Source organism: Salmo salar, chromosome ssa16, assembly GCF_905237065.1.
Source record: "Salmo salar chromosome ssa16, Ssal_v3.1, whole genome shotgun sequence".
NCBI classification, from domain to species: Eukaryota; Metazoa; Chordata; class Actinopteri; order Salmoniformes; family Salmonidae; genus Salmo; species Salmo salar.
The window spans coordinates 78,759,828-78,786,870 of NC_059457.1; the positions used below are offsets into that span (position 1 = coordinate 78,759,828).

The 27,043-nt window shown below is 43.2% G+C and overlaps 2 protein-coding genes across 6 annotated transcripts; one reads left to right on the forward strand and one right to left on the reverse strand.

Annotated features, from left to right (window-relative positions):
* The first annotated feature begins 518 nt into the window (after positions 1-518).
* Positions 519-7,908, forward strand: LOC106574741 (cyclic nucleotide-gated channel cone photoreceptor subunit alpha). 2 transcript variants are annotated; one of them, XM_045698008.1, is made up of 9 exons: positions 519-792; positions 3,070-3,208; positions 3,467-3,517; positions 3,732-3,899; positions 4,153-4,209; positions 5,291-5,377; positions 5,486-5,587; positions 5,685-5,791; positions 5,894-7,908. In XM_045698008.1, exons 2-9 carry the CDS (start codon positions 3,114-3,116, stop codon positions 7,249-7,251), a joined length of 2,025 nt encoding a protein of 674 aa, XP_045553964.1. In that variant the 5' UTR covers positions 519-792; positions 3,070-3,113; the 3' UTR covers positions 7,252-7,908. The 2 variants fall into 2 exon arrangements, with proteins under 2 accessions (XP_045553964.1, XP_045553966.1); XM_045698010.1 differs by having other exon boundaries at positions 4,156-4,209.
* Positions 7,909-9,633: 1,725 nt separating this feature from the next.
* LOC106574742 (ubiquitin-protein ligase E3A) lies at positions 9,634-17,392 on the reverse strand. 4 transcript variants are annotated; one of them, XM_045698011.1, is made up of 12 exons: positions 16,904-17,392; positions 16,100-16,144; positions 15,327-15,641; positions 14,463-15,142; positions 13,778-14,344; positions 13,468-13,612; positions 13,070-13,275; positions 12,659-12,823; positions 12,326-12,481; positions 12,152-12,225; positions 11,815-11,958; positions 9,634-11,548 (listed from the first exon to the last, which is right to left on the reverse strand). In XM_045698011.1, exons 3-12 carry the CDS (start codon positions 15,613-15,615, stop codon positions 11,428-11,430), a joined length of 2,547 nt encoding a protein of 848 aa, XP_045553967.1. In that variant the 5' UTR covers positions 15,616-15,641; positions 16,100-16,144; positions 16,904-17,392; the 3' UTR covers positions 9,634-11,427. The 4 variants fall into 4 exon arrangements, with proteins under 4 accessions (XP_045553967.1, XP_014006243.1, XP_014006247.1 ...); XM_014150768.2 differs by having other exon boundaries at positions 15,327-15,565; positions 16,904-17,390; XM_014150772.2 differs by having other exon boundaries at positions 15,327-15,565; positions 16,861-17,390.
* Positions 17,393-27,043: the final 9,651 nt, after the last annotated feature.

Sequence of the window (27,043 nt, forward strand, 5' to 3'; positions counted from 1 at the left end):
GGCAGGGAGAGGGGGTGAGTATGAGCTACGCTCTACATTTCTAATGGACTATGAGCTTTTTAGCCTCTTTAAGCCCCAGTTCATCTCATCCTTCTGACTCCTGCTCTATTATTCACTGGAGCCAAAGAATAAATCCGTCTTCCTTCTTAATATGCTCTCATGACCATGCACTTATGGCAAACTGGTCTAGAACCTTGTTTAGTCGAACCTGGTGGAAGAGCTGACATCTGGTCCAGGGCTGACTGACATTTAGGGCTCATTGCAAGGACTCTGTTGCACTACATCCCTTTGTTTCATATAACATCTAATGATAAATGATATGACTTCACCACCTGAACAAGTACTTTCTTACCTAACTGTAGGCTAATGACAAAAATTCCGACACTAAATTAATACTGCCCTTATGTGGTAGTCGTTAAACGTTGTAGAAACTTCACTTCGCAGCAAGCGGTGGCGCTCACAGATCCCTCCCTTCTCTCTCTTCTTCCCCCCAAGCAGTTTATGACTGTTCATGAAGGTGACGGAAGTTCGTTACGGTTTAAAGAAGGCTGCTTGGGTAATAAAGGACACAGGGGGAGCTGGTCTGGGTGCTGAAATATAATTCCAAGTCGTTGTGTCTACTAGTATATCATTTGAAAGTAATGTAAGGCCGTGTCTAGAGAGGAATTAATGATTTTAAAACGTTTGTGTAGCCTATGAAACGTAGGAGTAAAACATGGGATTATATCACATCGACAGTTCCTTTGACGAAGACATTTGCTTGAGGACTATCCTTCCCTAAACTATATTCAGGTACATTTAGACTAGAAATTTGCACAAATTGTGTGGTAGTCTAAAGAAACAACTGATTTATCCGTATTGTTGCAAATAATATAGGATTCATCAAATGTTATAGCTAGATAAAATGTTTTTTGTATAGCCTAAATTTAATCGGGAGCAACAATGAAGGATAGATCCAAGCAGCTTTGGCTACTTGGTAAGGCAATTTGTGAGGACGTTCTGATCAGATCACATTTAAGCAGACTACTGTGTTAAAAATAGGATGAACTAAATAACTAAATTAAATCACAATGAATTAACTCAAAGTTTGAAAAAGTCATGAAAAAAATTACAACTAGGATGTAGGCCTTATTCTAACCTTTTTGACAGATTTGTATTATTATCACCAGCTGCTGAAATAATTTATAATCAACCATAAAGACATGTTAACATAAATTATAGATACATTGGAAACATTGGAAACATCAAACATTCTGAAAGGGGAAAGGTCAATAAATTGGATTTAATTCAGTCTCCTTCGTAATTCTTAACAGTAGAGATGTAGCCTACCCGAAAGTGTTGTAAAATGTGTGGATTAATAAATTCATTCATTAATTATTCCTTGCATGCAGGTTGTAAAATGTTAGATTGAATGCGTGTGAATCCGTTATTTGACATTTTAAAAATAAGCACGAATTCATATTCCATTTCAAAAATGTTTTTCTTTCATTTCAAATAAAACATGTTGCGCAGAATAATACAATCATGCCTTACTACTGTATCAGTATTATTTTTCTAATCTCGTGTTTCATTTAATTGTTCAATTTGAGGTTCAGACAGGGCCTTTCAAAATATCATACACGGCATACTATGGGCAGGTCATGTCAATACACCGAACCATTTGCATGTAACGCTTTGGAAAGCAAAGCATTACTTCAGTGGGAGTCTATAATGCACTTGTGTGCATTGTGATTGTGGACCAACAAAAAAAAATCGTATTTTTTTTAGATCACATTTGAGTTTTTTGTTGTTGTTATTAAGCAAATGTCTTTGTCAGTACACGTCCAACGTAAAAATCGTGAAACAGTCTATATGAAGTGAGATTTTGTATGAATTCAAATTGTGAAAATAATTTGAGTCCATTCACAAAGACAGTATCCAAATAAAAACGGAATGACAAACACAAACAAAAATATACGAATATGTCATTAAATAATACAGCCATGGAGTGTACAAAACATTAGGAACACCTTCCTAATATTGAGTTGCACCCCCTTTTGCCCTCAGAACAGCCTCAATTAGTCGAGGCATGGACTCTACAAGGTGTCGAAAACGTTCCACAGGGATGCTGGCCCATGTTGACTCCAATGCCTCCCATAGTTGTGTCAAGTTGGCTGGATGTCCTTTGGGTGGTGGGCCATTATTGATACACACGGAAAAAAACAGCAGCGTTACAGTAGTTGACACAAACCTGTGCGCCTGGCACCTGCTACCATACCCCGTTCAAACGCACTTAAAACTTTTGTCTTGCCCATTCACCCTCTGAATGACACACATACACAGTAAATGTCTCAATTGTCTCAAGGCTTAAGAATCCTTCTTTAACCCGTCTCCTCCCCTTCATCTACACTGATTGAAGTGGATTTAACAAGTGACATCAATAAGGGATCATAGCTTTCACCTGGATTCACCTGTTCAGACTTTGTCATGAAAAGAGCAAGTGTTCCTAACGTTTTGTACGCTCAGTGTAGGTGTATATCTGTAGATAGATGTAATCTCTGAAACCTATTCAAAGATACAACTATTTGCCCTTCCAAGAGCTTATTTTAAACACTTGTTTCTTAGAAGACAGTGTAGGGAGTTGATCCTGTGTTACATTTAAGACTCAGCCATTCCTTATTCTAGAACAGCTTCTCAGACCATTGTTAAGTCTGTAAAAATCCCTTCTAAATCCACAGTGAGACATGTGGTTCACCATCCCTTAAAATCCCTATTCACGCTTCTCCCCTCTATGAGAGTGACAGAGTCATCCTAGACCTAGAGTTGTCCTAGAATAGATAGTTGAATCATAGTCATACACTTTATAAAGTTGTGATACATTACTATAAAATGTGGGGGTAAACAACTACTGATATGAACATTGTAGCGTCAATTTCTAGGCTTCAACATTGAAATGTCTCCGTTATAGTTGTAGGTATATTTAATACTTAAGAAACAATTGTTTTGACTTGTGAGACTGAACAATGTAAATAATCAAACCCTACATGTATCCTACTCTAATGTATCCTCACTATTCTGTTCTGTTCACAGCAGTCCACCAGCCTGATGCATTGGGGACCATAGAGTGAACCAAGATGCCTAAGATCAGCACGGAGCAGTCTTATCCCAGCCACGGCCACTGTTCGGTAAACACCCCCGACAACCTGGACCAGATTGAGAGTGGCAGCAGGTAAGAAATTTACAGGATTTTACCAGCTTGGGTTTAGTTTAGGATTTGAAAGCTTTTACTTTGAAGAGCCAACAACACACAGACTCCATTTTTGAATGCCAGTAAGCGTTCTGTGTGATCATGATTTATTTCAGTGTAGTGACACTCCAAACACAGGAAACACAAATGTTGACACGTCCCAAGCTAGTACAATTTCAGTGTATATTTTTAGCATGGTGGAGGCCTCACTCTCTTCCTGGTGTCCTCTCTACGCTGCAGCCATGAGGACCAACTGGACCCCTCCTTCACGGGGACAGGAGGCATGTCCAGGTCAGTGCAGATGTCTTTTTTCCATATCCTTATTTACATTTATGCCCATTTTGAGGACTACAATGGAAATAAGTCAATAGACTTTAATATGTTTTTTATCCTTCATAATTTATAATGTGTGTATAGTTGTTTCTCATTGTTTTATAATGCATGTATAGTTGTTTTCTCAATGTTTGAACATTGTTTGAACAACATTACAATGCATTTCTCTCAGGCTGTCTCGCTTCATGGTGTTGGTGAAGGGCTGGTCATCTCACAGTAGTCATCCCTCAGATGCCCTTCCTTTAGACTCAACCATGAAGTCACACACAGAGTTCAGAGAGGCCTGGAGGGCAGAGAGCATGTCCAACACCAGACTCTCTGACCAAGTCCGCAGGAGGAAGTGAGCCCCTGTGTGTGTGTGTGTGTGTGTGTGTGTGTGTGTGTGTGTGTGTGTGTGTGTGTGTGTGTGTGTGTGTGTGTGTGTGTGTGTGTGTGTGTGTGTGTGTGTGTGTGTGTGTGTGTGTGTGTGTGTGTGTGTGTGTGTTTGTGTTTTGCTCAATTTCTCTTTCTCTCATGTTGCAATTATTATGACTTAGAAATGAAATAGCTACTTAGATTTGAAGCTAACACGTGTATTTATATACTTGTTCAAGCAGTGGTCAATGGCCCCTTGCAGCATACAATATGAACAACTGCAACAACAAGGATGAGTAAGTGGACCAACTATAGCGTTCAGTTAGTATTCAGACCCCTTGACTTTTTCCACATTTTGTCACGTTAAAACTTTTTATTCTAAAATTAATGTTGTTTTTTTCCCCTCACCAATCAACACACAATACCCCATAATGACAAGGCAAAAACAGGTTTTTAGACATTTTTTCTGATTTATAACAAATAAAAAATAGAAATATCACATTTACATAAGTATTCAGAACCTTTCATTTACTATGTAGGTAGTAACTAATCTAATCAAATCAAATGTTATTGGTGACACACATATTTAGCAGATGTTATTGCAGGTGTAGCAAAATGCTTATAAATAAATAGCTGTATATGCTTTTGTTCCCCCCTCCCTGTCACTCTCCAAAGTATTTTGTGTTACATAATTGTGATCAGACACATATTTGTTTTTATAAATGTCATACTGGAGGACAAAACATGACAAATGACAAAGAAATATCAGGAGAAAGCCAAGAGACCTGTCACTACTCTCTTGACCCGACAGTAGCACGCTGCCCCCATCTGGTCTTGATAAATCATTGCACATAGTTTCATGCAATGGAAAATCGAATTGAAACCAAATAACACCCTCCATGAACATTACAATCCAATATCACCAAACAAATCTGTAAGAGTGACGTTAGTTCAGTTGATTAGCCTGATCCACCCTCCCGATTGCTGCGCTTTTGTTTCTTTTCACTTCGTATCAGTGGAGGCTGGTGGAAGCAGCTATAGGAGGACGGGCTCATTTTAATGGCTGGAAGGGGATAAATGGAACTGTATCAAACACATCAAACATATGGAAACCACATGTTTAACTCCATTCCATTTAATTCCATTCCAGTCATTACAATGAGCCCATCCACTCCTCCCACCAGCCTCATCTGCTTCATATAGAAAAACAGAATGTAAGCTTGCAAAATCAGGATGGTCGAACGAGGCTTGGTTGATTACACCCGCTATAGATAATCCTCTTATTTTCCCCTTGTATAATAGTGTTATGTGCTGTAGTTAGTACATGCTTCATTGAGATTGATAAAATTATGTGTGGAAAAATAATAATGTGTTCAGCAAAAAAGACGAGAAGAAGGATGAGAAGAAGCCGGATCCCCCGAAGCCACCTGATAAGAAACCGGATGAGAAGAAACCGGATCCCCCGTAAGTATATTCAGTTTCTATGGTTATATGGATGTCTTATATGTATAAACAAAAAAAAACGGATTATAAGTTAACAGGAAAAAGCTTTGTATTTTATGTTTATTTCAGTAAAGAAGTGTGGATCATTGACCCCGCCACAGATATGTACTACCAATGGCTGACAATAGTAGCTGTCCCAGCATTCTACAACTTAATGCTTCTGGTGCCAAGGTGTGTGCTGTTTTAGGATTCCAGTTTTATGGTTTCCCAAGATATTGTTGAGTAATTGTGAATGATCAATACTCTTGTGTTTCTGCTTGTCTCCCAGAGCTAGTTTCAATGATCTGCAGGCCAACTATGTAATGCTGTGGATGGTTCTCGACTACACTTCTGATGTCATCTATTACATTGACACGTTTGTGAGATCTAGGACAGGTAAAAACATTCTTGTTTAGGGTTGTTGAAATAATTTCTACATAACATAGCCTTGTTTAACAATTTAGTATTTGCGATAAAGCTTTGAAATGTCATCAACAGGTTTCCTGGAACAAGGATTGCTCGTGAAGGACCCAGTGAAACTAAAAGAACACTACCGAGCCCAGAAGCAATTTAAATATGACATCATATCGATGATACCTACCGATCTTGCCTTCATTCCATACGGTTACAACAATCCAGAGTTCAGATTCAACCGCCTCGGCAAGATGGCGCGCCTCTTTGAGTTCTTCGACCGAACGGAAACCAGGACTAACTACCCCAACATTTTCAGAATCGGAAACCTTGTGCTTTACATCCTGATCATCATCCACTGGAACGCTTGCGTCTTCTACGCCCTCTCCAAACTCCTGGGCTTCGGCTCAGACACCTGGGTGTACCCAAACATCACTGACCCCGAGATGGGCCAGCTGTCCAGGAAGTACGTCTACTGCCTCTACTGGTCCACCCTGACCCTGACCACCATTGGAGAGACCCCGCCCCCTGTCAGAGACATCGAGTACCTGTTTGTCGTCGCCGACTTCCTCACAGGCGTGCTGATTTTTGCCACCATTGTCGGTAACGTGGGTGCCATGATCTCCAACATGAATGCGGCACGCGCCGAGTTCCAGGCCAAGATCGACTCCATCAAGCAGTACATGGAGTTTCGTAAGGTCTCCAAGGTCCTGGAGGCCAGGGTGGTCAAGTGGTTTGACTACCTGTGGACGGAGAAGAAGACCTGCGACGAGAAGGAGGTTCTGAAGAACCTGCCGGACAAGCTGAAGGCTGAGATTGCCATCAACGTCCACATGGAGACGCTGAGGAAAGTGCGTATCTTCCAGGATTGTGAAGCCGGCCTGCTGATCGAGCTTGTGCTAAAGCTGCAGCCGCAGGTCTTCAGCCCCGGAGACTACATCTGTAAGAAGGGCGACATTGGCCGAGAGATGTACATCATCAAAGAAGGGAAGCTGGCTGTGGTGGCGGACGACGGGGTCACACAGTGGTGTGTGCTGAGCGATGGGGCGTACTTCGGAGATCTCAGTATCCTGGGCATCAAGGGCAGTAAGGCTGGCAACAGAAGAACAGCCAACATCAGGAGCGTGGGTTACTCTGACCTCTTCGCCCTGTCTAAAGATGACCTGATGGATGCACTCACTGAGTACCCTGACGCCAAGTACGCTCTGGAGGAGAAAGGCAAGGCCATCCTGATGAAAGACAACCTCATTGATGAGGAATTGGGAAACAGGGCCGACCCCAAAGAAATGGAGAACAAAGTCCTTACGATGGAGACCAACATGGAGGTCATGACGATCAAGTTCACCAGAATGATTGCCGAGTGGGCAACATACCAGGCCAAGGTCAAGCAGCGCATCAGCAACATGGAGGCCAGGGTCAAACCCCTTAGGCAGGGGGATGGATGAGGTGATGAAGGACAAATAATCACATGCAGAATATCTACTCTACATATTTGACAGACACGGACATTAAATGTAAATCTATAGCCCATACTCACAATTTAAATCTGGTTAAATCTAAATAGCTTTCCATCCAAGTGGATTATAACCATAAACTGTATTGTTGACTAGTCAAAAGCAGTGAAGGCTGGTGGGAGGAGCTATAGGAGGACAGGCTCATTGTAATGGTTGCAATGGAATAAATAGAACGCAGTCAAACATGTGGTTTCCATATGTTTGATACCGTTACATTTTTTGCATTCTAGCCATTACAATGAGCCAGTCCTCCTATAGCTCCTTCCACCAGCCTCCACTGGTCAAAAGTATACCTAGATTCAAACAGCCAAAAACTCAGCCAAAAAAGAAACGTCCTCTCACTGTCAACTGTGTTTATTTAAGGCAAACTTAACATGTGTAAATATTTGTATGAACATAACAAGATTCAACAACTGAGACATAAACTGAACAAGTTCCACAGACGTGGCTAACAGAAATGGAATAATGTGTCCCTGAACAAAGGGGGTGTCAGAATCAAAAGTAACAGTCAGTATCTGGTGTGGCCACCAGCTGCATTATGTACCGCAGTGCATCTCCTCCTCATGGACTGCACCAGATTTGCCAGTTCTTGCTGTGAGATGTTACCCCACTCTTCCACCAAGGCACCTGCAAGTTCCTGGACATTTCTGGGGGGAATGGCCCTAGCCCGTACCCTCCGATCCAACATGTCCTAGATGTGCTCCATGGGATTGAGATCCGGGCTCTTCGCTGGCCATGGTAGAACACTGACATTCCTGTCTTGCAGGAAATCACGCACAGAACGAGCAGTATGGCTGGTGGCATTGTCATGCTGGAGGGTCATGTCAGGATGAGCCTGCAGGAAGGGTACCACATGAGGGAGGAGGATGTCTTCCCTGTAACGCACAGCATTGAGATTGCCTGCAATGACAACAAGCTCAGTCCGATGATGCTGTGACACACCGCCCCAGACCATGACGGACCCTCCACCTCCAAATCGATCCCGCTCCAGAGTACAGGCCTCGGTGTAACGCTCATTCCTTTGACGATAAACGCGAATCCGACCATCACCCCATGTGAGACAAAACCGCGACCCGTCAGTGAAGAGCGTTTTTTCCAGTCCGGTCTGGTCCAGTGACGGTGGGTTTGTGCACATAGGCGACGTTGTTGCCGGTGATGTCTGGTGAGGACCTGCCTTACAACAGGCCTACAAGCCCTCAGTCCAGCCTCTCTCAGCCCATTGCGGACAGTCTGAGCACTGATGCAGGGATTGTGCGTTCCTGGTGTAACTCGGGCAGTTGCTGTTGCCATCCTGTACCTGTCCCACAGGTGTGATGTTCGGATGTACCGATCCTGTGCAGGTGTTGTTACACGTGGTCTGCCACTACGAGGACAATCAGCTATCCGTCCTGCCTCCCTGTAGCGCTGTCTAAGGCGTCTCACAGTACGGACATTGCAATTTATTGCCCTGGCGACATCTGCAGTCCTCATGCCTCCTTGCAGCATGCCTAAGGCACATTCACGCAGATGAGCAAGAACCCTGGGCATCTTTCTTTTGGTGTTTTTCAGAGTCAGTAGAAAGGCCTCTTTAGTACCCTAAGTTTTCATAACTGTGACCATAATTGCCTACCGTCTGTAAGCTGTTAGTGTCTTAATGACCGTTCCACAGGTGCATGTTCATTAATTGTTTATGGTTCATTGGACAAGCATGGGAAACAGTGTTTAAACCCTTTACAATGAAGATCTGTGAAGTTTAGGATTTTTACAAATTATCTTTGAAAGACAGGGTCCTGAAAAAGGGATGTTTCTTTTTTTGCTGAGTTTAGTTATTTGTCCTGCTTGTTTGATAGGTTTAAAGTGATACCAAAATGTTTATATATTGTAATAAATACAGATTATCCAAAATTGGTCTGTATTTGAATCCAAAAGATACTGGTAGTTGAATTTTGCTGCTGGTGTGCTTTTGAAATGTCTAGGTCAGTTGCAATGGACATTATCAGAAAATAATTGGATGTTTTTGGCTTACTATCATTTCCAAGTCATTTTCACTTAAACTCAGATTGTATTGTACTTGTTAAAAATAAAAAGCTTAAACTGTAAAATCAAATGCAAACATATTTATTTGAACTTTCAGTAATATGTTCTCTTTTCAGAGGTTGAACAACTTGGCTCTTTTAAGCCAATCGACTGAATGTATGGTCTTGATTAACTTCACTGGGGTACGAGACAGTAAAAAAGTGGGAAAGTATTTCAGAATCATAAATGACACATTCAATTCCTCAAAAGTCTTACAAATCCATCTTTTCGCATGTTTAAATTAACTTCAAGTACAAGTTGGAAAAAAGCAGTCACTTTTATTTAGCATGTTTTCATAACACTTGATTTTAAGCCTTCTTATCAATTACAGTTTAAAAAAAAAGGTAACAGTTAATTCAAACCAACCTATAAACTGACTGCTTCCATTCCAAGACCAGGGTGAACGTTTTCCATTCTCTGGGCCCTGGAGTCCTTTTCAATGTACAGGCGAGCAGCAACTTCAGCAGTACAAAACAGAGATACAAATAAATGAGGTACAGCAGAAACCCAAAGAAGCGATGGAGGGGAAGGCTCAGGCCACAATATCTGAAATGTATTTGTTGGGGCAGGTTCTTCACAAGCAGCCCTGAGCACCGTTGTTAAGTGGCATTACTGCGAGCTGGCTGACTGCTTATGCCCCAACAGACTGAAAGACGGCATCAGGATTCATTGACATTCCTAAGCAGTGATTACATCCCTATGGAATTGTCCAGAAACTTAAAGACAAAGAAACAAATCAACTGTTTACTGTGCCAGTGCTGAGGGAATTTTCAGAGCTAGCATTTTCCAAATAAAAAATTAACAATTTTAAAAAAGGGCTGTCGTAAGTTATTTTCTACCCGGAGACAAATCTTCTAGATCGCTGAAGAGGATCACTGGAGAGCAAAGATTTGTCACTGACACTTGGCAAATGTCTGTAGACATTTCATTTAGTACAAAATGCCTTGATTCTAAAAGGAAGATGCCCTAGCTAAACCTGGGACATATTTGGGGTTGGTCTTCTAGAAGTGTAGACAACCAGAATAAATGCTATTCTGATTATATAAATGTACTGAGGATTACAATATAATACTGGTTAGACAAGGGCAACACAGGAAGACTTTAGAAAAAAAATATTTGAGAACAATCATGTACTTGTGGCCAAAAGAAATGAACATTCTGAAAATGTCTAAGTGCACTTACAACAGCTCCGACAAAGTTTCAGTCTACTCTCAGTGCTCCAATGGTGAAAATAATGGTATGTGTCCCAAATGGCACCCTAATGGGCCCTAGTCAACAGTAGAACACTAGATAGGGAATAGGATGTCATTTAGGACAGATGCTCAAGGTAAACATTTTCTGAAGATGCTGTCTGAATGAAATTACTTCCCAAGTTCCAAACACTTCCATAAAAAAACGGAGTCTGGTTCGATTGGCTAAATAATATGGAAGGTGTGGGGGGGGGGGGCAGGACATCATATACACTCCAAGAGCTCACGGTTTCCCTCGACACATCAGCATCTGACTACAGCGATGCTACCGAACGATCGCAAAGTAACAGATTGCAATGAGGACTGCGATGCATGAATGAATGCAGCCTTTTCTGTCTCACAAATGGTAAAAGGTTTCTACATTGTCATTGTCACAATCCAGATTATTAAATAATCCCAGCCCTCCCCTTTCCCAACAAAAAAAGGTGTTAATCCAGTCAAGCATCAAAATAACCGATTTCAACCTTAAAATAAATAGTAAGGGGGAAAACAATCCTCTGTACATAATCAAATAAGATAAAGGATGCGTTCAGAACACATTCACACAACGTGGGAAAGGAAACGTACGTTTGATCACATGAAGTTCAATGAAGCTGCTCCAAGAGATCGGGAAGCTGGCACGGACAAATTCGACTACTAGAGCGCTCTACCTTTATATGAACCATTGTGTTGATTTTCGGCTTTTCTCATCTCGAATCTTAAACGATTTTGTGGGTTGGTCATCTTTCGTTTATTTTTTCTGATATGGGGGAAGGAGGGAGATTGTGAAAAGGAGTCCTTTTTCAGTGTGGCAGTCATGGCCTCAGAGCATGCCAAACCCTTTGGCATAGAGGATGGCTTTGAGCAGTCTCTCTCTCAGCTTCTCCTTGGTGTCGTACTCTGGGAGCAGCAGCACGTTGAAGCAGGTGTGAGATGTGGGTAACCTGCAGAAAGGGGCAGAGGAGAAAGAAGGGGTCAAAGGCCATTCCAATTGTTAAGGCCAACAGGCCATTCATTTGGAATGGGATTACCTTGAAGTTCCACTGTAATCTGAAGCCAATTCATCAATTTCCCCAAAAAGCCAAATGCATACAAAGTACATGGTTATTTATATTTATTTATATATACATAATTAAACACATTTGCTAGCTGCATGTTTCCAAAGTGATGCGAGTGAGCTCTGTGGGCTGCAGAAGGAAGACATCCTCACCTGTCTGTGTCGGGGCCGTTCTTGGCGATGATCATCTTGAGCTTTCCCAGGCCTCCGACAGGGGCTCTGTCTGTGCCCGTGGTGAACTGCAGGAACAGCCTCTTCTGCTCCTCAGCAAACGAGTGTAACGTCTCCCAGAACTCCCTGGTGGGTCAAGTACAGACGAGGCTTTATATTAGTGTCATATTCAGGGTTTTGGGTCACTGTCCCTGATGTCAGCAGCAGATCAAACCGCTGAATTTCAACATTTTTGGACTTTCTGCAGTCAAGTCCCTTTTGAAGTAATGGTCCATCACCTCCACACACACACACACACTAAAATAAAGCAATCCCTTACTTAATGATGCGTGAATCTCTGCTGTAGCCACCATCATATTCTGTCGTTTCTTCAAGTGCTTGAAAGTCTAGGTTCTGTGTGTGATAGACACATTATGGAGAGTTAAAATCATATTTAAAAACCACCAAAAAATTATAAATACAAAACCACTAAATTCTCTTTTCAACAGCTTACCCTGCTTCCACAGATGAGCAGCTCGATTTCCTCCGGCCGGAATAAATATTTCAGCGGGGACTCGTTGGTGACCATGTGAAAACCTCTTCTGAAGGCTTTGAACTGCTTCTCAACGCTCTTATTCAGCATGTACTCTGCATACTGAGCTACAAACTCCTGTCGACCACAAGATGAAACAACGGCATGATTCTCTGGACGGAACGCTACCTCATACTCTATTCAACCCCACTGGTCAAATAAGCTACATCTAAAATAGAAAAACCCTAATAATTAAAATGTCTAAAAGCATGATTTTGAGTGAAATCATTTTCTCCACAAATTCTTGAAACTCACTTTTCTGTTCTCGTTGGTGACTGGAATTTGATCACCATTTTCCCTTAAGTCGTACATGAGGGGGTTTCCGAACAGGTCCGTCTGGGATATCTGGAAGGTGATCATCATGTCCTCCTCCACACTACCCTCGTACTCTAACAGCTCCTTCAGACTCTGGTACAGAACCTGCACACAGAACAGGACACAGGGGAGAGCAGACAGAAACACGTTATCAATAACACCTTCGTACATACCACCATTTCAATGGTATTTATCTGTTAAAGTCTATATTGCCCTGAAAGAAACTAAGTAAAAAGAAATGTAACACCATAGGAGTCTACAGCCATGTCGCAGCACATTGGTTTAAATACCACTCTGGAGATGAATATCATTAAGCTAATTTTATTAATAAACAGGACATCAAATACTAACCGGATTGGAGTCTGCGAGGTCCCGGAAGGTTCCTTTCTTGCCCATGAGCTTTCTGTAGACCACCATGGGGAAGTGAACGTCCAGGATGCAATTGTTGTAGATGGCCAGGCCAAGGACGATGCCGATCAGCGTGAACTGACCCTCGTTCTCAAACGACGACGGGTTGAACCAGAACATCTTGGTGCGCTCGTCGTACGCAAACATTCCTGAGGAGAAGGAAGCTGTGTTAAGGACAAGGATCAACCTTCACAATATACAACACAAACCAACCACATCCACTGCAGTAACGACGAGGACCTTTATAAAACACAACAGCAACACAAATCAACCACATCCAATCCCAGTCTCACAGTGACGGTTCAGCAACGTATCGACCGACTGACGACTTTGTTTCTCACCAATATCTGGGTTGAAGATCTCCTCCACGACGAGCTGAAAGAACTCTTTGGAAACCCCTCCTTCATCTACACCTTGCTCTCCTTCAAACTCCACATACAACTGCTTCTTCAAGTCTGCAGGATTCTCCATGGCGATCATCTCAAGCTAACAGGAAGAACAGAATGATCTAAGACTAGTGTGAGGAATATAGTGGACACTCTCTCCAGTCAGTACAAACACCACTCCAATGCTTTTAAATCCTTGAGGGATAGTAGACAAAACAAGTGCACACATCGGGGTGGGAGAAACTAAACAGGGCCTTGGACTTACCCTGACGAGGGCATCATCGATGATGTGGTCTCGGCGTACTTTAAGCCTCAGGTAGGGGTTGAGCTGCTGTCCCTGCACCAGGCTGTAGAGTACTGTGATGCGGCGCTCGCTGTACATGCGGATGCGGTTGTCGTAGTACAGGCCCAGGTTCTTGGTCACGGCGTTGAGGATGAACGGACACGTCATGAAGGAGAACTTGTTCTCCGTCTCCACTTTAAAGAACGTGTAGTCCTTGTCCATCTCTAGGACTTCATTCAGGGGCTCGTTGACAAACTCCTGGAAGGGGATGAGGGGCCGCCGGCTGTCGGACGTCCGGATGGTAAGCTCAGTCTCCAGGGGGTCCACCCGGGGGCCCTTCTTGTTTCTCCTCTCCTCGCCCAGCAGCTCCTGCAGCGTCAACTCGCTGGACTCAGGGATGGGCTCCTCGTCCTCCTCTTCGTTGTGCTCCGTGTCCACCTCCCCTCCCATGACATTTGCATAGTAGACGATCTTCAAGCACTTGGTGGCTGCCACCACTGCATCGTCGTCGTTCACCAGGTTGCGGCTGTTGAACTCATTGCTGACAACCTTAGTAATTAAAATAACAATACATTTAATTTGTATAGTGCCTTTCATTACAGAGGAATTGCATAGCTCTATGTAGGCCGAAAAAAGAAAAGACAAAATGCCAGGAGAATCTAGCTACCTTGTATGTGATGAGCTGCTGGAAGGTCTCCATTATGCGGTGGATCTGTTCAGCACTGTAGTGAGACCACAGGCGGGCCAGCTTGGCCAGCGCGGGTAGGGGCAGCTTGCTCATGGCCCTGCAGAACTGGGGCAGGGCGATCTCCAGGTAGTCTGGGCTGTGGAGGTTACTGTTCTCCATCACCACCACAAACAAGTTCAGGTAGTTGGGGTCCCGGGAGTAGACGTTGTGGTACGTCAGGTCACATTCCACGTTGGGCGACAGGTAGACCAGTGCGTTGAGGAAGGCAGCTTCGATCTTATCGTTGGACAGCAGTCTCTGGTAGACCCTCCTGACCGCGTCGATGTCCACAGACACCTCGTCAGGACCCAGCTTCCCCACATCATTGTCCCCTGATGCAGCGCCGTCTAACCGGGATGAGGAACCGGGCGAGTCCTCCTCCATAGCAGCAGCGGAGCAGGCGGCCGCTTCCTCCTCGTCCTCGTCTTTGTCCTCGTCCTTGCTCTGGAGGGACTTAAGCTCCTCCTTGGTGGGTGGTTTGGACCGGCGGAAGCTCTGCACCAGGCCCTCTGCGCTGGAGAACACCCGTCCTATGACCCGGATCAGAGGGGAGTAGTCCTCCTTCTCTCCACAGATGTGTAGGATCTCATACACTTTCTCCTCTGTTAGGTAATTCACATCTGGAAACACATCAATGTAATACAGTTAATTAACGCAACACGTAATATTCAGTTACGGCTAAAAAGTTAACCGTTTCAGTTAAGTGTTCAGTCAAGATCGACGGTCTGTTTCTGAAATTCTGCACTACAATTGAAACACTCCAAAAAGTATTGATGCACGAATGAGTCACTTATGCCAACACACCTTTGAAGTCGTCCCTTACACAATGGTTCATTGTGGTGCCTTTCTTGGAGGGGTGTGGGTCGCACAGTTTGGCATTGATCTTGTACAGCTCCAGGGCCTTGACGGCAGCTGCATTGTTGTCCAAGCGGTGGGAGCCCCGGGACGAGGAGCACCACGCGTTCGAGCAGGAGTCATTTCCACAGCCCTCCGTTAACTGGTGGTAGTAGCGCTCTATTAGATGCTTGGCGGCTGCTCGCTTCCTGAATTGGAGGCCGTTCAGATTGGAAGCATGGAGAGTTATGAAACTCATGGCTGCGAGTCTCAATCAAAACAGCACTGAAATCAGTCATATCAACATCCAAAGTAGTAAACATATAAAAAAATTACAAAATTAAACACAAAGGGAACATAATGTCATATATTAATATCAATGTGTTCTACATTGGAAATGAGATAAGCCCCTAAACATTTAAGAATGAAGACGTTCATTTTCATTGGGAATTTGTGGACTGTGAGCATACACTGTGAGCCTGCTGCAGTCAGCAGACATAGCAGGAGGGATGGTGTGTGGAAGCCAAAGAACAACATTAATAATATGAAGGTCCTTGGATGGTGACAATGACAGAATGACTGTGGACATTCATTGGATAGTGAAAGGAGGGAGATATTAAATATTAGTATTCCATAGATAAAGGACATTCCATACTGAAGTGCGTGACTAAATTAACTTACTGTACTGTAGCTAGCTGCTGTATGTTAATCACAGAATGACATGCCTGTTAAAATAAACTTACATTCGGCTTGCTTCAGTGTTTTCTATGTCAGACTCCTCTTGTATTCTAAACAAACAAACACATCAATAGCGTAGGTCAGGAATATGTAGCTAAATCTGTTGACAGCCTAGCCTACCTACTACAGCTGAAAAATTAACTAACTTGTCTAGCGAGTAAAACGAATTTTACTACTGTAGCGTTAGCTAGCTAGTTAAGATAGCCACAACAACTAACATTAACATTAAGTGATCGCTAGTTAATCTTAGGTTAATGTAAAAACATGTCTTACTGTTGATGAAATGGCTATAGGAACAGCGAATGTAAATCCAGCAAAAGACCGATACAAGTAACTAACGTTGGCTAGTTAGCTAACGCAGACAGAGTTATGACAGTGCAGCTTGCTTGCTAACTAGTTAGCAGGCAAAGTCGTTCAGGTGATAGACAGCTGATAATACAATAGTGAGTTAACTAGCTAATGTTTTAGGTAACAGTTACAATTCAGCAATACATCGTCGTAACTGTACGTTAACTCAGAACAGCAAACTAACTAGCTACCTAACAGTTATGTTAATAACTAGCTAAGTAGCATTGCTAGCTAGCTGTTGCTAAATTCACTTTTCAGGCCTAGTCTAGCTAGATGGCTACGTTAGCTAGCTACCTACATACCTGGAAATCTGCTGGAATGTTGCACTTTTACGTCATTTTACATTTCAGTTACATAGCTAGTTAGCCGTGAAACCACAAGTTGGGAAACATTTCATTGCTACGATACAAAAACATACATCCTTCCCCAAACCACGACACTCTATTTATCTCCATGCCGACCTGTCGTATCCTCCTGCAGGGGATGTCTCGGCCTGTGGTAGCTCACAGTCCCTCTCGTCGGAATTCATACGAGATGTTCTCCCGCAGTTGCTCGTGATCCTGTGTAACTGTATGAATGAACACTTTCTCCACAGGTTGGATAAATTTTCAACAAAACGTTATGTTACTGCTAAAGGCTCTTGACGGTGATGGGCGATTGTATTGAATAAGGAACTTCATTTAAGGCCTATTTCATGCTCAAGTCTCTGTTTGGTGTTTACAGCCATCTTGACTTCAACAACCCGACCAGGGACACGTCCCAGAATGCAATGTTGCGGTTGGAATGTTATGTTCAAAAGCCTTTTCCCTAACTTTTGAGCTCAGTTTGTCATTGAGCAACTGCAAAAAACTGTGAATCCTTTGTATGCCTGTTACAAACGCCTCCAAAATAATTGCTATCCCTATTAAAGTTGTGGCTATCAAGTTTTCCTTGAGTCAGGCAAACCGGGTTCCGCTACTGTTCACTACACCGGTGTCAGAAGTGGGATACATGTACTAACGTTTTAATTATTAAACGTCTAGGCTTTGGGGACCCCTTTAGGTATATAATATTTTTGTTTAATTATTTGATAAAATATTGAATTTGGCCTTTAGTACTATAGCCTATAGAAACGCATTGAATAACACATTCATAAATGGCAACAACAAAAAAAGACAGCAAAAAACATTATCACAAGAAATAAGGATTTGAAGTGTCTGTCCTATATCTAAGCGAGACAAGAAAGCTCAGGAAATATAGATATGTTTTTTACACACATACAGTATTTAACCCCTTATTTTTGTTACTTATATTTACGCATAGACTCTAGCATTTAACCAGTGATGTTGAGACTTGTGCCCTTCCACAGATCCTGTTTCTTCTATATTATTTCCATTTTATTGTTACATTGATACAGCCAGGCTAATTCCATACATTAACACTGTAAATTATCTGTACTTCATCAAGTAGGCCTAAATTACATGCAATTAAAGATGTAATCCATAACATTTTTTCTGTAAGGGAATTGATAATCACTTTTACAGAAATCATACTAAATATTATCACGTGTTAATGGTTGGGCCAAAAGTGGATCGTCTTCATTTCTGGAATGTGGTCTTGCAGAGTCACGTGGATCTTGAAAGGATTAGGAAACATAAAACACAAGATGTTAGTGCTGATTTGACCTGTGATGATTACTGTAATTACAATGACAATATTAATGAATGCTTTAAACCTACTGGAACCTACTTTTGTCTGAGTTGAGCTCCATCACAGAAGGGCAGTTGCAGCATTGTAAGCACTGGAAATAAAATAATTATTTGAAAGTGACCTGCCTGCTTCAGAGATAGGCTGCAGTTCTGAATTTTCTTTAAATAGTTACATTATGGCAGATGTCTCCCCAACACTAGACAGGAAGATATTTAATAAACACTGAACAAAAATATAAACGCAACATGTAAAGTGTTGGTTCAATGTTTCATGAGCTGAAATAAAAGATCCTGGAAATGTTCCATACGCACAAAAGGCTTATTTCTCTCAGATTTTGTGCACAAATTTGTTTACATATCTGTTAGTGAGCATTTCTCCTTTGCCAAGATAATTCATCCACCTGACAGGTGTGGCATATCAAGAAGCTTATGAAACAGCATGATCATTACACAGATGCACCTTGTGCGGGGGACAATAAAACACCACTTTAAAATGTACAGATTTGTCACATAACACAATGCCATGTCTCAAGTTTTGAGGGTGTGTAATTGGCATGCTGACTGCAGAAATGTCCACCAGAGCTGTTGCCAAATAATTGAATGTTAATTTCTCTACCAAAAGCCACCTCAAACATCATTTTAGAGAATTTGGCAGTACGTCCAACCGGCCTCACAACCGCAGACTACGTGTAACCACGCAAGCCCAGGACCTCCACATCCGGCTTCTTCACCTGCAGGATCGTCTGAAACCAGCCACCCAGACAGCTGATGAAACTGTGGGTTTGCACAACCAAAGAATTTCTGCACAAACTGTCAGAAACCGTCTCAGGGAAGCTCATCTGCGTGCTCGTCGTCCTCACCAGGGTCTTGGCCTTACTGCAGTTCAGCGTCATAACCGACTTCAGTGGGCAAATGCTCACCTTCGATGGCCACTCTGTTCACAGTGTGAGTGCCCCATGGTGGCGGTGGGGTTATGGTATGGGCAGGCATAAGCTACGGACAACGAACACAATTGCATTTTATCGATGGCAATCTTAATGCACAAATATACTGTGACGAGATCCTGAGGCCCATTTTGTGCCATTCATCCGCCGCATTCACCTCATGTTTCAGCATAATGCACTGCCCCATGTCACAAGGATCTGTACACAATTCCTGGAAGCTGAAAATATCCCAGTTCTTCCATGGCCTGCATACTCACCAGACATGTCACCAATTGAGCATGTTTGGGATGCTCTGGCTCGACGTGTACAACAGTGTGTTCCAGTTCCCGTGAATATCCAGCAAATTCGCACAGAGGAGTGGGACAATATTCCACAGGCCACAATCACCAGCCTGATCAACTCTATGTGAAGGAGATGTGTCACGCTACATGAGGGAAATGGTGGCTACACCAGAGACTGACTGGTTTTCTGATCCAAGCCCCTACCTTTTTTAAGGTATCTTTGACCATTCATGTAAAATCCATAGATTAGGACTTACTGAATTTATTTCAATTGACTGATTTACTTATATAAATTGTAACTCAGTAAAATCTTTGAAATTGTTGCATTGTTTATATTTTTGTTCAGTATAGTAGTTGATGAAGTATAGTTACTTTTATAATTTGCAATGATTTGACATACCTTGAAAATGTTTAGAAACCAAGCTACTCTGCAACAATTTCTAACCTGTAAAAAAAGGAGAGGAACAATGAGTACATCAAATACAGAGATACTGTATTCAAAATTATGATTAATTGACATCATACCATGTCAAGCTTCTGCCTAATCTGTTTGACTGCTGCATCATTTTGAGGAGACTGCAGTAGTCCCTGGCTCTCATGGAACAGACAGTCCACTGTGAGTATTACATCACTTCTGGTCACTAGTCTGCTGCTGTCAGGTACAGTGTAGTCTGGGTTGGAGGTGTGATGCAGCACTACCAGAACGACATCTTTACCAGCTGTCAAGAGTATATGTAAAAATAAACCAATAAGCCTCTCAAATAAACTATTTAGTCATGTAATTTATAACATTGGCACAATGAGTAAATCTGGTGTGGAAAGAGAATATCTGGTATAGAAGGAAATAACATTGCTTGGGAAGTCATATTTGGGATGAGTTACTGTACTTGGAATCTGTTGCAGTGCTGCTTCAATATCAGTCCCGACGCGGGAGACGATGGGACAGAAAGCCATGATGACATCACTCTCCACTGGCGACTTCACTTCCGTAAAGCATCTTGTGGTGTTGTTGAATTGTCTCATAAACTGAATATGAGAATCCAAAGTATTGCCAGTCTCAACTGTGAAGTACTTCATCTTGTGTGCCACTGATTTTAAGGTCAGAAAGGTCATTGATAAAAGTATTAATGTTGGTGTTAATTGGAACATTGTTCATCGTTCAGCCAGCTATATGGGTATTGTAGGTTTAACCATTTACTTTATAGTGCACCCCTTCATAAAAATATTACATTATACAAAAGAGTCCTGTTGAAAATTACCTCTCCGTTCCAACTTGGATCTATAGAAAGTGAATGAACAGACAAAAGGGTTTATTAGTCTAGATAGATACATTCAGGATAGGCAAACATGTACAACAAGCAGTGTGCAAACCATCTATCTTATACATTAATTCCATTATTTGACTTTTAGATTGTAGTGAATTGTTAGATACACTGTTGGAGCTAGGAACACAAGCATTTCGCTACACCCGCAATAGCATCTGCTAAATATATGTACACAACCAATAAAATTTGATTTGATCTTTCTCCATGGTGCGAACTGCATACATCAGCGTGAAGCTATTTCACATTCTAAACTTTCACTTTCACTCTCTTATCTTTCACAATATCTTCTCTACAGTACTTCACCACCTAAATCCTCCCACTGGACCACATGATTTCTTGGAATTAGAAAGTGAAAGTAATGTGTTATTGTAAATGTACTTACTGCCTCAGTTCTATTCTACATTCATAGAATTACTCATCTAAAAAACATTCCATTAATTTCTGCACTACCAGTTTCCACTTAACCATGTCTACTGTTTAATTCCTGTTGTAGACATAGAATATTAAATGATCACAAAACCTTTCATGACACCCACCCAACTGTAAATGATAATTATGGTGTTCATATTGAACATGAATAGTCAATGAAAGGAAATGAGGAAAGTAGACTTACCCTGCAGCTATGGGATTATTTTCTGTCAACTGTATTGCAGTTGTGACTTGAAGTGATCTGTTCTAATAGCAAAGAGAAAGTGAAACTAAACAGCATGTGATAATAAAGGGAGGGGGCAATTTTTTCAGAAAGTCACAAATGCTGAGTTTACACAGGCAGCTGCATTCTGATTTTTCTTCCACTAATTGGTCTTTTGACCAATCACATCAGATCTTTTTCAGAGTTTATCTGATTGGTCAGAAGACCAATTGGTGAAAAAAATATCAGAATTGTGCTGCCTGTGTGAACACAACGATCTAGGCTATAGTTTAAACAACAAAGTGGGCACCACAGATTTGGTAAAAAGCTGAGGGGTGGGGCTGAAGAAATGTTACCACACTCACATTGATAGACAGAGCTATGGATGCTCCACCATCCATGATATAGAAATGATAGTTTTAGCCGTGGTTTGAGGCTATACAGTGTTTGTTAACAATTACATATTTAAAAACAATGGAATAAAACAAGTTTATATTTTGGGTTCTGATGGAGTTGACAGTTGAAGTAATCTCATAGTGCAATTAGAATGTATAGTCTTTAAGAATCAATGGGTTATTGACTTATGTATCCCTGCACATTGACTCGCTACCGGTACTCCCTTTATATAGCCTCGTTATTGTTATTTTATTGTGTTACTTTTTATTGTATTTTTTACTTTATTTTATTTGGTAAATAATATTTTTACTATTTCTTGAACTGCATTGTTGGTCAAGGGCTCGTAAGTAAGCATTTCACGGTAAGGTCTACACCTGTTGTGTTCGGCACATGTGACATTTTTGTTGTTGTTGATTTGATAGTGACACTGGCTGTCTGCACTCCTGGCACTTGCGGTAGAATGTCATTAGGCTGAACTGTAGAATTAATGCCATGTTTCAAACAACTGGGAGCTTGGAACTCGGAAATCTCAGACTTCAGGGCGTTCAAAACAACTGGTAATCTGAACAGAAATAGGGGAAAAAAATCGGTTTGAATGGTCATTTAACTATTCCAATTCGGGAACTCGGGCCTCTTTCTAGAGCTCCGACTTTCCGACCTGAGGATCACTGACATCATGGTTTGACCTCGTATTTTTTCTAATTCCCAGTTGTTGTGAACGCAGCAAAAAATTATTATTATATATTTTCTTTTGTCCCCCTTTTTGTCCCCAATTTCGTGGTATCCAATTGGTAGTAGTTATTGTCTTGTCTCATCGCTGCAACTTCCGTACGGACTCGGGAGAGGTGAAGTTCGAGAGCCATGTGTCCTCCGAAACACAACTCAACCAAGCCGCACTGCTTCTTGACACAGCACACATCCAACCCGGAAGCCAGCCGCACCAATGTGTCGGAGGAAACACCGTACACCTAGCGACCTGGTCAGCGTGCACTGCGCCCGGCCCGCCACAGGAGTCGCTAGTGCGCGATGAGACAAGGATATCCCTGCCGGCCAAACCCTCCCTAACCCGGACGACGCTGATCATGATTCATGTTCTATATTATGGAGCTCCACCCCATAGGGGATCTCTGCTCCTAGTGATTTACACCACTGCCGAGGCAGCGAATAGCCTGAGAAAAAATTATGCACACACCTGCAGCCAATGGGAATACAGGTGTCCCTGTATAAGGGGATGCTTCCCCTCAATCAGCCTCCCATTATCTTCCGCGACTGGATTGAAGGCGAGAAGAGAAGAGAGAAGATAAGTCTCAGGACGAACCCGCTGTCGATCTCCAAGTCTCAACGTCATCCTTCTAAATGAGCACACCATTTCCACCCAACCCAACAGCTCTTTTAAGAGCTCAGTGTCGCTGCTCCACTATGGCGGCTGTGGACTCACAACTTATGTTTCGTGTGCCTAGGATCACAGCAAGCTAGGGGCGGCCTCACAGATCCCCCGGAATACCCTAGCATGTCGCTTCTAGAGAAGACGAGGATATTGGGAAGTGTGTGGATTTTTCTCTTGAACCCCCTCCCTACGGAGAGTGCAACGTTTTTCTCATCTTTGGGCGAGGAAGAGACGGGCTCTGAAATTCAGCAGCCCCCTCCTACGCAACAGCCTCTCTGCGCTCTGGTTTTCCAGGGCTCATTGAGCGGGCTGCGAGCCGGCTGGAGATCACGCTGCTCCCCATTCCCTCCAACGCGGAAGTGGATATGATGGAGGGCGGCCCCTACTAGATGCCACTGGCACCAGCCATGCTCTCGCTCGATAATTATGTGGAGAGTTCATGGGGTCACCTTTGACAATCAGCGAGCCGGCAAAAAGCTTACACCCCATTCACCAGAGTGGACGGCAGACAACCCCAGGGGATCCCCAGGCTCCAGGACACCATGGCTGCGTACCTCGTCCCGGGTACGAGCTCCTGGCCGTCGCCCATAAAACTCACAACAAAGGACATGCTCACAGCTCAGCTGGTAAAGAAGTCCTTTGCACTAGATGTCCAGGCTGTAGCAGCAGCGAATAATATTGCCCTCCTGGCAGCCTCTCTGTCCCTTCTCACCACGGGTAAGACTGAGCTGTCAGGAGAAGAGATAGAAGAGGCGTCAATAATTTTCGGCGCCATACTTCATCTCACCCAGGCGTCGGCTGTGTGTGCGCGGAGGTCCATGGCCACTTCGGTGTTCGTGGAATGACACCTCTGGCTGTCTTTGACGGCCATGAAGGAATCCGACAAAGCCGCCCTCTAGAACGCCCCCACGACAGAGCGTTTTGGGAAGACAGAGGAAGCAGCTATCTAGACACCTGCCATTGGCAGGAGGGTCTAGATCACTTCCCAGAGTGCCTTCCAACTTCACCGTCTCTAGTAGACCTGGGTCTACAGCCAGACGGAGAGCCCGTCGAACCACAGCACCTTGGTGGGCCAGATGGGCCCCGCCCCTCCAGCCCTCCTGCAGCACCAGGCAGAGCAGGCGCTCCGCCGGCGAGAGAGGTGGTTGTGATGTCACCCTTGCGACACCCTAAGGGCGGCCAGAAGAGACGAGGGGGAGAGAGCACAGCGCCCTGTACAACGGCATCCACTGTCCCCCCCCCCCAGCCCTGCAAAGGCTGGGGAGGAGCCAACAGGGGAGCCAACGTGTTGTTTGTTTAATAAAGATTGGATTCCAATTGACTTTGTCACAAGAGAACCTCTTTTCCATACCAAACCAGAGACCGTTCAGTCTCAGTCTCTCTCAGCCCACCACGGGTGTGTAGCTGAGCATACACATGAGGACGCTGTGAGAGGGAATGATAAGAGGGCAGCAAAAAGGACGCTCATGATAAGCCGCCATGCTATACCTCATAAAACCATACACCGCAGACTCCTAGGAGTAATGTGGCTCAGGGTTTAAAGAACAGCCTGTGTACACAACCCCATGTTGGGTCGATGACGCAATCACTGTTGGGAGATGGCACACTAACTCAGGCAGGCGCCTCAGTGCAGTTCAGACCCGTGCTGCGTTCACAGAGGGATGGAACCACAAGGTTACGAGTATGACCAACGTGTCGTTGCCCCCGTTTCTCACAGAATGTGCTAATATTTCCTCCCCCTTTCGAGGGGAGCCCACCCTGGGCTGTGCAACCACTTCAATGTCAGGGGACAGCGGCGTCATGGGCCATAGAGGAATACAGTTCCTTCCTACTGAATGCACCACAACTTCGCGCTCTCCCACTCTCAGAGCATTATTGGGAGTGGCAGCGAAGTTGCACCCTCTCCCCCTGGCTAAGGGTTATGCCATCCAATTCCACCGGACTCCTCCCCCATTTTTGGGCATGGTGGAAACGGTGATGAAATTGCCAGAGAAAGTAGCCGCTCTTGTGAAAGAGATTACAGAACTTTGGGCAAAGGAGGTGGTCACAGTAGTTCCCCGAGAGCAACGGAACAGCGGGCTATATTCGCCCTACTTCCTAGTGCCAAAAAAGACGTGGGGAATGAGGCCAATATTGGATCTACGCACTCTCAACGAGAGCGTAAGCCAACGGCCCTTTCGAATGCTTATGACAAAACGTCTGCTGGAATGTGTCCACAACAAAGACTTTTGTATAAGCATAGACCTAAAGGACGCGTTCTTCCATGTACCGGTGCATCCGCGTCACAGGAAGTTCCTGCGTTTTGCCTTCCAAGCATCCCGGAGTCGCCCCTTCACTGTTGACAATGAGACTGGTGTTTTGCGGGTACCATTTAATGAAGCTGCCAGTTGAGGACTTGTGAGGCGTCTGTTCCTCAAACTAGACACTCTAATGTACTTGTCCTCTTGCTCAGTTGTGCACCGGGGCCTCCCACTCCTCTTTCTATTTTGGTTGGAGACAGTTTGCACTGTTCTGTGAAGGGAGTAGTACACAGCGTTGCACGAGATGTTCAGTTTATTGGCAATTTCTCGCATGGAATAGCCTTCCTTTCTCAGAACAAGAATAGACTGACGAGTTTCAAAAGAAAGCACTTTGTTTCTGGCCTGTAATCGAACCCACAAATGCTGATGCTCCATATACTCAACTAATCTAAATAAGGCCAGTTTTATTGCTTCTTTAAGCAGGACAACAGTTTTCAGCTGTGCTAACATAATTGCAAAAGGGTTTTCTAATGCTCAATTAGCCTTTTAAAATGATAAACTTGGATTAGCTAACACAACGTGCCATTGGAACACAGGAGTGATGGTTGCTGATAATGAGACACTGTATATCTAAACTCAGCAAAAAAAGAAACGTCCCTTTTTCAGGACCCTGTCTTTCAAAGATAATTCGTAAAAATCCAAATAACTTCACAGATCTTCATTGTAAAGGGTTTACAGTTTTTTCCAACTGCTTACACACAAAATCTTTTCATGTCACACGATTTTTGAAACCTCTCACTCAAAGTGCAAAACTACACACCAAATATCCAAAACCATAAGCTATTTCTCAGCCTTTGACTCAGTTGTCAATTGCATAAAACACTTTTTTCAAAATACTACACACAATTCTCTACCTAAAACACAAAAATCTAACAGGAAGTGACTTGCTTTCCTTTTCCAAACACAACCAATCAAAATGCTACACTTATTCACCAGGTCACACACACACTCCTCACATGTGCAAACACTAATTGCTTAACTGATCACTAACCAATCACTGCTTTACTGTAGTATAGGCCTATAAATAGGTCAAAGGTCAGATTACCTGTTTTGAACAATGGATGCCAACAATGGACAGAGAGCAAGAGGAGTAGGAGGGAGAGGCAGGGGACAACAACGAGAACAAATTCAAAGATGATGAGTTGGAAGAGGAGGAGTAAGAGGAGGACGAGGGCAAAGAAGAGAAGGAAGGAGAGCCATCTCTGATGAGATTAGGGCAACACTTGTTGATCGTGTGATCAACCACAGTTTGACCATGAGAGAGGCTGGACTGAGAGTCCAGCCCAACTTGAGTCGATTTACAGTGGCGTCCATAATTCGAACCTTCAGAAATGAGAACAGGTATCCAGCTATCTATTGACTATTTTAGCATTACAGTAATGTACTGTAAAATACCTATGACTGCATAGTATTGCATAAACATTTGTAACTCTAAGCCATCCATTTACTGCACTGCATTGAATGAATGAGGTTGGTTATCATGCTGTACTACCTTTTTTTTTGTACGTTGTTTACAGTTCCTACGCTGAACGCATACTGTGTTTGAATTCTGTTCAAAGTGGAAAGGCAAAGACATCATGGAGGACGAGGACGCTTGTTTACAGATGTACAAGAGACAGCAATTATAAATATGGTTTTGGCCAACAATG